The following is a 9,939-nucleotide window of genomic DNA, read 5'->3' on the forward strand; positions in this document are numbered from 1 at the left end:
TTGACGACTTGGACAATTTTACGTTGCACATGTGCAGATATATCCAGCAAGCTTTCCCCAAAGACGTTTGTAGAATTCTGATGCTCGGCGGTGGTGTAATAAATGGCGATACCCTCTGTATGGTTAAGCGCGGTATTACTATTGAAGTTGGACCACAACCACAAGGGGTACTGCGTGCCGATATCATAGACTTACAGGAAAAAGCAGTGAAGCTCTCGCTTGAGTTCATAGATAAGTGCAACAAGGGTGTATGCTTTGACTCTTGCCAAATAGACGGCTACACGAGGTCCAAAAAAGTCGATTTTCCCCGAGACTCGCACGGTGATATTGCTGGCATGATACATCAAAATCTTCAGGACCAGGATTGGAAACCACTAACAAGGTCTTCTAAGGTGTTGCGCATGTTTAATGGCGATGACGTCACTCTGCGTGATGTCACTGATGACGTAGGTGTTGAAGAATCTGTATACCCGATGTTTGTGAACGAAGCTGCCTATTATGAAAAGGGGATTGCTTTTTATTTGGCCAACAAAACGTGTGTGACATTGCCTACATTGAAATTAAATAATTAATACACAACGCCTAAGTTTTCTTATACAATCGCAGTTTTAATTGAGCATGGTAAAATGAATGATACCATCTGTGGTATTAATTTCTACAAAACAGGAAATTGTATTCAGCGTCTTGTAGCGTCAGGTTTTACTGACACACTGTTTATCTTGTTTCCACTGAATGCGTAACTATCTACCAAACTATGAAGTCCACGTCAGTTTAAAGCAAACGACTCAATGAAGGCCATTCAAAGTCAAATATTCCAGTGTATTTCGCCCAAATTGCAAGCAAATTCGCAAGCATGACCACCTATATAACGCTACTTCAGTACGCTATACTATAGTGTATATTATAACTACCTCTGGGGGCCAAACCCCTTAGCTTGTCTGGTTAAATTGTCGAGAACCAAGGTCTCCCCGATTATATGCATTGTGTGTATTTGTACCACACACCATGGCTTCATACCAGAAACAGAAGAAACTGATATATAGTCCTGTGGGGTGAGATGGGATACGTTAACACACAATATCCCATATTTACTGATCGTGTTTCAAATAATTAACAACGCTCTTTTAGCGTCGTGAGGATTCGGGTATTATATTAACAAAAAACATTAGTTACTGCCAATAATGGCAATAATCTCCAAAATATATGAACGACGGTTGTTTTGCTGCCGGTTCCCTTTCGTTGCTTTAATTTATCTGATCGTGGTTGATGTATCCGAAGAGATTTATGTAGCCTAATTTATGTTATGTTTTTTTACATTTTGGTTATTAAAAGTACGTAACCGAAACTCGTGTTAGTTCTCAAATAGGGATTTTTCGTGTAAAATACCCGACGTTGGAAATACTATGCATCAAATTCTTATACCTTGGTCTTGATGTGTTTTTCTTGAGTTCTCTCGTTTATCGCCTTTTTCAATAGAAATCTATTCAGGCTATGCTATCACTTGAGTCCCTGCGATTTTCGTGTTGAGTTCGTGTTTGGCTGCTTCATTCAACAAGTAAGTACTGTTACCGAATGTTGCAGTCGCCATTGGTAAATATTTAACTCTTACCGTTTCGACGATACGGGCATAAAGGGATTGAGTCTTGCAGTGAAACAACAGTGATTTTAAAATGGAAACGTCAGTAAAGGTGAAAGATGTTATTGTACTTGGCGGGACGCATGGCGACGAAATGTCAGGAGTTTGCTTGGTAAGAAAATGGTTGAATGGTTCGCCGTTAACCGCGAAGACTTGCGAAGTAATTCCGTATCTTTCTAATGTGGAAGCAATTAAGTTATGTAGACGATACAAAGACTGCGACTTGAATCGCCAGTTTACTGAAGAGAATTTAAAATCAGTGCTGGCAGATACGGAATTGTCGTATGAGGTGAAACGGGCGAGAGAAATGAACGAAAAGTTTGCAGAAATGAATGGTTCAACATTCATTCTAGATTTACATAATACAACTTCAAATTCTCAAGTGTGTTTAATTGTTGAAGAATTAGACGGCTTTTCGTTGCACATGTGCAGATATATCCAGCAAGCTTTCCCGAAAGGGGTTTGTAGGATTTGGATTCTCGGCGGCAGCGTCGAATATGGCGATACACGCTGCATGGTTAAGCGCGGCATTGCTATTGAAGTTGGGCCACAACCACAAGCGGTAGTGCGTGCCGATATCATGGACTTACAAGAAAAGGCAGTAAATCTGTCGCTTGAGTTCATAGATAAGTACAACCAAGGTGTATGCTTTGACTCTTGCCAAATAGAGGGCTACAAGACATTCATAAAGATCGATTTTCCCAGAAACTCGCAAGGTGATATTGCTGGCATGATACATCAAAATCTTCAAGACCAGGATTGGAAACCGCTAACAAGGTCGTCCACTGTGTTCCGCAGATTTAATGGCGATGACGTCACTCTGGGTGACGTTATTGATGACGTAGGAGTTGAAGAATCTGTATACCCGATGTTTGTGAACGAAGCTGCCTATTATGAGAAAGGGATTGCTTTTCATTTAACCAACAAAGTGCATATGTCATTGCCTGCACTGAAACTTGAATAATATACAACAGGGCATTCAGTACATTGCTTACGTTCGCAGTTTTAATTCTTAATAGTAAAATTGATGACATACCAAATGCAATGGTGATGCCAACGTAGCAGGAAATTTGCAACAGTATCCACAACCAGGAAATACCGACGTCGTGCAAAGTAATGCTCACTGGCAAACTGTATACTTGATCTGTTTCCACTAAATGAAGAAACATCTGCTGGTCTGTAAAGCTAATGTACAAGTTACAAATACAAGTTACATACTTAATAAAGGCAGTTCAAAGCCAAACATTCCAGGCTATTTTGTTTGAAATGCGAATACGGGAGTAAATTCAAAAACGACCAATATGTTTCCTGATTTCATATACATTATATATATTCATTGTTTGTACCTTGACAATATGCTATATGGCTTCATGAAAGCAACACAAAAATGCTGATTCTAAGTACTGTGGGGTAAGATGGGATACTTTAACATACAATATCCCATATTTCCCGATCGTGTTTTAAACAATTAACAATGTCATCAAAGTCGTCAGGATATAGTATTATAATTCTTTATTGCATACAACCAAATGAGACAAGAAAATAGATTGAAAAGGTGTCCCATCTTTCCCCACCCTATACTATATATGTCTAAATGTTTTAACCACCGCAGTTTTGCTGCTAATTCTCCATTTCTTCGCTGCTTTAATTAACCTGATCGTCGTTACTGTATTGCTAAAATAAATAAATAAATTAATATTATATACTTCGGTTATTAAAACTACACAAATAAAACACATATAGTGGGGTGGGGGAAGTTGGGAAACCTTTAGCACATAATATTCAAGTATCCTGATTCCTGATTGTGTTTTAAACAATTAACAACGGTCTATGTGAGTCGTGGGGATATAGTTTTATAATTCTTTGAATGTTTTTTGTTTACTGATAAATGGGACGAGAAAATACAGTTAAAAGGTGTCCCATCTTCCCCCACTCTACTGTATAAGTACAATAGAAGTTTTTCTTTTGACCTATCGCGCGTAACAAAGCCCGTTTCGGTTAATTGTCTTTTCTGAACCGATGTAATAACAGTCATTGTCGCCTTAGTATAATGGTAACAGCGTCCACCATGTGATCACAAGGTTCTGAGCTCGAATCCCAAGTTCAACGTGTGTTGTACGAAACTACGGGTATCGAGAATGAAAATTATTTATCCTCGCGAGGTGGAACAACGACAGTCATTATAACTGGAACGTAAGGTTTCACGGTGTTCTTTTTCATACCAGCTTACGAGTTACAACAACATACAAATGATAGCCTAGTATTAAAAATCGTTAGCAGAAGTTACCTTTTTGGTCTTTTTTAACTTGTATAAACGTTACAAGAATAGGAATAAAAAAGTCCAGTATAAAACTATTTATTATGATGCATTTATTTCGGCAAGTAGGTATACCAAATTTAAATTAAACCACTTTGTCCGTTTATATGGCTTACCCAAGATCGTCTGTCATTATTACAAGAAATATGTTTTACCTTTTCGCTGAACAACGGCTGAAAACATACCGCTTCAAATCCGATAGTATATGTACAATATAGAATTAATATAAAACATATCTAACGTTTAAAATAATAAAAATCGTGTATAAAACCAAAAATACCCGCTAGAGAACCAACGACTGCACATCATAAGTGCTGCAATAAAAACGCATTGCCAGAAAACTAAATTCACGCTTTATAGAAACTTAGACGAAATAGAACAAAACACTAATGTCGTGGGTTTGACTGGACGGTCGAAATAGAGTCGTAACGTGTCATTCGTTGCTCCATGTCTTGTAGTCGCATATCCTTCAACTTAAGCAGGTGTTCCAGTCTCCTTATTTTTACTTGAAGAATCTGAACAATAGTGACTGTGTCAGCTGTAGGAACTTAATATGTTAAGGTTTGATAATTCATAATGAATGAATGTAACTTGCTGTATCCTCGCGTTGCTTGGAAAACGACAGGCATTACAACATGGGTGTTTCGTTTTATACACCTCGTGCCAGCTTACAAGTTACCATGTATGTTACTTTGTGGCTAATTATTTTTGAGAGGAATACCCCCACAATTGTAGCAGCGACAAGCCTAATTTAAACAGATTTAATAATGCATAAGAGCTGAGGTAATTTATACTACCATAATGGATCATATTATTTGTCAGCAATATAACACAGTTTATTAAATACTTTAAAAACTTGCTTATTTGATATTTTAGGCTTTATATAATTTATTGCAAAAATTAACTGCAATAAAACTGATCATAAAGACTTATCTTATAACATGAAGAGCATACTCAAAAATTTGATCCAAAAATTGGAAAATGATAAAAACGAAGCAAATAACATCATGATCTAACCTGGACCGTTTCTTGAGAGGCAAGTAACGCTTGTTCTTTTTCCTCCAAAATAAATCGTGTTTGGTTGTCAAGTCCACTTAGTTCAAGCTGAGCAAGTGGTACTGGGTTCTTTACTATGTATTCTGTCTGGTCTGGTTGGGAGTTTGGTTTGCTTCCAATGTTAGCATTGGCTTGGGCTGTGGCATGTAGTATGTTATGATAGCCTAAATAAATGTACCACATGTGTAACCTTAAAGGCATAGTTTTTGGATATTTTATGTTGTTGCAAGTTACAGCATGGTATCCTGTTCTATCCATATTGTGTCTGGTTACAAGTTACCTTGTATGTAACTTAATGGGTGATAGTTATTTTTTGAATGCCTAACAATTAGAAAAAATTGTAATAAGAGACAACTGAGTTGTAGAAATTGTTGTAAGTGTCTTTCCCTGAACACATACACCCAAACAAAGTGAGCTTCGAACCCATAATCTCTGGGCTGGAGGCAGGCTACGGTATCAAACCAGTAGTTTTTTTAGTAAAAAGTTCGTTTTGTTTATTTACTACATAAGTAGTCCTCGCCTGGCCGGAAAACAACAGTCGTTAAATACGGGTGTTCTGTTTCATACACTTCGTACCAGCTTAGAGTTACCAAGTATGTTACTTTGTGTTGCATTGTATTTTGACAAGCATGACATGCAAAACCAAGGTAGTCACCTTTGTCTGCTGATCTTGCATTGTAGTACGGTCTATCAGGTGTATATCCTTGCTGTAAAATAATATTGTTTCTAAAATAAAAGATAGCCAAAAGAGCTTGTGTGTATAAAAATGAATTATCTGGTCAATTTAGTCAAATGAGTTTGGCTGTTTAAAAATAACATTTGAAAAAAGAACAGTTGTGTCATTCAAATAGGCTGAAATGTTTGTATTTAACAGCATAGATCTTGTTGTATAAGTTAATATGTGTAAATAAAATTTGTTTTACTTTAATTTAATTGGTAGGCCAAGAAGTTTATAACTCAATAATAGATTATATATTGTATGTAATAGAATAACCAGCCTTTTATAGAATAAAGAATTTTTAATTTAATAGAATAAAGGATTGAACTGTCAGTATTGTACAAAGCATTGGACAACTATGATACTAACCCGCTATCCACTTTATGAGTGTATTGTATTAAGACTAATAACAGGAGTACCAATTGTCAGTTACAATTGCTCTCAACAGTTTCAAGTTTACCAAACAGTGTTTTAAATGGAGAATTTGCACATAAAATCAACTCGGTATAAAGTTACACTTTATTTTACAGACACTGTTTTTATAGCAAAGTTAAACAATATAAGAAAAAAAACACAATTTAAGCAACTCACAGGAACTTTTCTGGTTTTAACTAAATGGTGGTCAATTTTCTGCCATAAACCGAAAAGGAATATTTCCACAATACCAGAAGTGCATTCGGCTATTTTTCGCATTATATCAGCGGGAACTTGAAAATCCAATTTCGACAAAACTTTTCTGAAAAGTTATGAGGTTTAAAAACTACTGTATTAAATAATAATTCAACAAACTTCCAAAATTTTAGGCTATGTTAAAATCGGTGGTTTACCAACTTTATCTAAAGGACATCTTTGTTTCGTAGAATGTTCACATACCATAATTATGTGCTAACTTTTATAATTGGTTTTGATGACACACACTAGAATAAAACATTTGCTTTTTTTCCTAATGAAAACTTGAAAAAAAAGAATTAAGCAAATTTTTTTGCAAACTTTCTAAGGTTTAATGTTTCAGTATTGATAACCAAATTTTCTTCTGAATTAGCAAAAAATGTGAAATACAGAATGTTTCTGAATTGGAAAAAATACAAAGAATTTAAAAAAAAAATCCAAACTTTAATGTCCTGCTCGTTCATTTTTTTAATCTGGATATGTTATTTTATTTTATTTTTTTGTTTTTACAGAACAATTGTGTTATAACCACTGGTGTTGCTCCGTTACGTAAGGAAAATCTAGTTACATTAATTTTTTTAAATTCATGTTTTTAATAGCTAAAACAAGGATAAAATCTTTGTAAAAAATAAGTAATTTTGTCACAATGTACATACATACCTGTTTAAAGTTCCCCAATTATTCATTTTTTGATTGACTGAGTTAGCTGAGACGTAGTTATGCAGTTCCACCATTTTAGGGAAGAAATGAAACACAATTTCAGCCACGAGAACTGTAAAGTCATGTAGTGAATTTATATATGATATAAAATAGCATGTCAATCAAAGATTACATTAAAAAGACATTTATTTATCAGGCAGATAACATGTGAGCATAATTGTACTAATAAAACAGGAAAAAATATGTTAGGTACCCCTGAAAAGTTACACTTATAATACAATAGCGAAATAAAGACTTAGTTTTGCAGCTTCAAATTTGGGTATAAGGGCAAAAGACTATCGTCAAATTTAGGTATAGGGATGTATAGGGTCAAGTGTTTCAATAATAATAAAGGATTTAAAATATCTCTTATGTCAATTTTGATTTAAATTGTAAAATACAAAATACTAACGTCCGTCGCTAAAATCGCGTGTAATGTTTTTCTTTTTTCTTGAAAGTGGTATGTCGTCTATCCAAGCAAACAAAGATTGCATTGATTCTTCATCTAACTGTTCATCGAATGCCATTTTAAATGCGCTTATTCCGGGATTATTTTTTTATATCAATCTGGAAAAACAAAGACAAGTAGCAACTCTGGTATAAGCGCCGAAAAAGTCGCGTAAGAGTTACGTCAACTAATTAAAAACTCCAAAATCACTAATTGCATATACTTTAAATATAATCGCATGAAATAATGGGCCATAAACTGTCGAAAAAACGGGCGAAATCAGGTTGAATTGAGAAATACAAAAACAGTTTTTGTTTGTTATGGCGTCGTTTTTTGCTACGTTACAAAATACTACACTGGGTGTCGCAGGCGATTACCGTTAATCGGGGAGCATGTTTTATTGCTTTTGGATGACGCTGAGAATTGTTTCTGGAATATGAAAATATCCGTTTACAGTAATATGTGGTTAAATCAATATCTATATAAAAACGTTGGTTTTACAATACGATAATACCCTTTGTACTAGTAAATATTGCCCACACACACATATATAGGCCAATATTAATGTACTGTGGCAAAGTGATTTACGCGCCTAGCTGTCTCTAGCCCAATGTTTACGAATTCGAGACTCAATGCTGTTACCATTATGGGAATGTTTCCTTGCGCAAGACACTTAATGGCAATTGCTCTAACCCAGTGGTTACTACTGGATTGTCCAAAACAAAGCCATAGAAATTGTAACAATTTCTATGGCTTTGGTCCAAAATGCTGACCAACTGTGTTGAATGAATGAATAAATGTAACTTACTTTATCCTAGCGTGGCAGAAAAACGACAGTCGTTATCACACGGGTTTAACACCTCGTGCCAGCCTACGAGTTACCATGTATGTTTCTTTGTAAGTGATTTTTTGGGGGGGACTCATTTTTTATGTACGGCTGAAAATTTGGACAACCCATTAGTAACCACTGGGTTGGAGCAATTGTCGTTAAGTGTCTTGCCCAAGGACACATACGCCCACAATGGTAGCAGCGTCGAGCCTTGAACCCATTACCTCGTGTTGCCTTATCTCTTAAGGAGAAATAAGTTAAAGTTCTTCCTAATTACTTTCAATCTGACTTTATTATTATCGAAACCTTAGCGACAATGTTTGCAATTTATACATTACCTGATAGAACCCGCAGCTGTGTGGTATAAACAGTTAGATTGAAATGTAATGGAATCGGCTTAACTTGAAATACCCGCCCACAGAAACTAAATACCGGATTAAACGGAATTATCGTGGTTAAAGGCCAGGGTCAGCTCTAATCCGCGGAAACGCAATTGAGAAACGACAACTTGAAATAGCAACGTATATGTATTTCTCACTGGTAGCGTATTCTGGACAATTCTACCGTTTCCTTATATTAACTTGGTTTAAAAATAGAATGACCCAGCTAAAGAAGGCGATTATAACACACACGTTATTGTCCCGTGCTAAAACGTCATACGTATTTAAAGCATTATCTCTTTATGATAAGACCATTCAAGTTACATATTTTTAGCCGAATAAATTGTTTTAATAAATGGGCAAAGAAACCGGATTTTTTTCGGTTAAATTTTAGTTGTGTGCAGCGTGCTACTAATTTTAAGTTTATGAATAAGGTATGTTTTAATTCTGTTTAATCCTGTAATATAAAACTGGTTTTGTTCATTTTCATATAACGGTTTTGTATGGAGAATAGACAAGGGGTGTAATTACGTTACGTGCTGTTGATTACGTCATAGGTAAATGCGTCACTTGATCCCGTTGTTGTTGCTGACGCAACGCGCGTAACGTAACAAGTTTTCCAGTAATTGTAAAGGCTTGTATAATGGCTTGTATACGTGAGATTAACGCAAAAACAAAGCTCGTTTTATGATATCAGTCATGATTTATTTGCCAAATAATGACGTAACTTGGCGGTGTTTTTAATGCTTTCACCTTTATGTTTTTCTAAACTGAAACAAAGGCAATATTTACAGAAGTAAAGCTTTAATCTGGAAGCTTATATTCCTCGAGACAAACAAAGTTGAATGAACTAAGTCTTTGTGTGGCCGAATCTTTGTCACACATGGCGCTAAAGAGCTATGAGTGAAACGAAAAGCTGGTCGTTATTGCGAATTTTTGCGTCTGGTTGCTAATGAAATGTACGTTTATGCAAATGAACACTTGTTTCTATTCGCAAAGTCTATATTATTTAATATTGCATGAATTATTAAACGTTTTTCTTTTCAATCTTATGTATTTTTTAAATGTAATTTCCAAGAATTTTTTGTTTGTTTTTTTTCCGAAGTGGGCCTACTAATTAAGCAACAGCTTTCTTGTTTTTCGCAATAACAAATTTCTCGAAAGAGATTGTCTGATGACATTCAGCT

At 35.4% G+C, this 9,939-nt stretch overlaps 2 protein-coding genes and 1 pseudogene across 2 annotated transcripts; 2 read left to right on the plus strand and 1 right to left on the minus strand.

Moving 5' to 3' along the window:
* Nucleotides 1-29: 29 nt before the first annotated feature.
* LOC104266603 lies at nt 30-572 on the plus strand (annotated as a pseudogene).
* Nucleotides 573-1,670: 1,098 nt separating this feature from the next.
* On the plus strand, nt 1,671-2,600 carry LOC100182260 (aspartoacylase-like). Its single transcript, XM_002127386.4, has one exon. It carries the CDS (start codon nt 1,671-1,673, stop codon nt 2,598-2,600), a length of 930 nt encoding a protein of 309 aa, XP_002127422.3.
* Nucleotides 2,601-3,832: 1,232 nt separating this feature from the next.
* Nucleotides 3,833-7,683, minus strand: LOC100184624 (sperm flagellar protein 1-like). Its single transcript, XM_002127285.5, has 6 exons — nt 7,508-7,683; nt 7,057-7,168; nt 6,319-6,463; nt 5,665-5,716; nt 4,971-5,146; nt 3,833-4,468 (listed from the first exon to the last, which is right to left on the minus strand). The coding sequence occupies exons 1-6, from the start codon at nt 7,620-7,622 to the stop codon at nt 4,340-4,342; spliced, it is 729 nt and encodes a 242-aa protein (XP_002127321.1). The 5' UTR covers nt 7,623-7,683; the 3' UTR covers nt 3,833-4,339.
* Between the last annotated feature and the right edge of the window lie 2,256 nt (nt 7,684-9,939).

Source organism: Ciona intestinalis, unplaced genomic scaffold, assembly GCF_000224145.3.
Source record: "Ciona intestinalis unplaced genomic scaffold, KH HT000105.2, whole genome shotgun sequence".
NCBI lineage: Eukaryota > Metazoa > Chordata > Ascidiacea > Phlebobranchia > Cionidae > Ciona > Ciona intestinalis.

Bases quoted from the DNA above. Each gene is read 5' to 3' on its own strand.
- LOC100182260 (XM_002127386.4), top strand. From the start codon at position 1,671: ATGGAAACGTCAGTAAAGGTGAAAGATGTTATTGTACTTGGCGGGACG.
- LOC100184624 (XM_002127285.5), bottom strand. From the start codon at position 7,622: ATGGCATTCGATGAACAGTTAGATGAAGAATCAATGCAATCTTTGTTT. The intron at 5,717-6,318 runs GTGAGTTGCTTA...ATTATTTTACAG, and splicing joins TTAAAACCAGAAAAGTTCCT to CAAGGATATACACCTGATAG. The intron at 4,469-4,970 runs GTTAGATCATGA...ACTATTGTTCAG, and splicing joins CCTCTCAAGAAACGGTCCAG to ATTCTTCAAGTAAAAATAAG.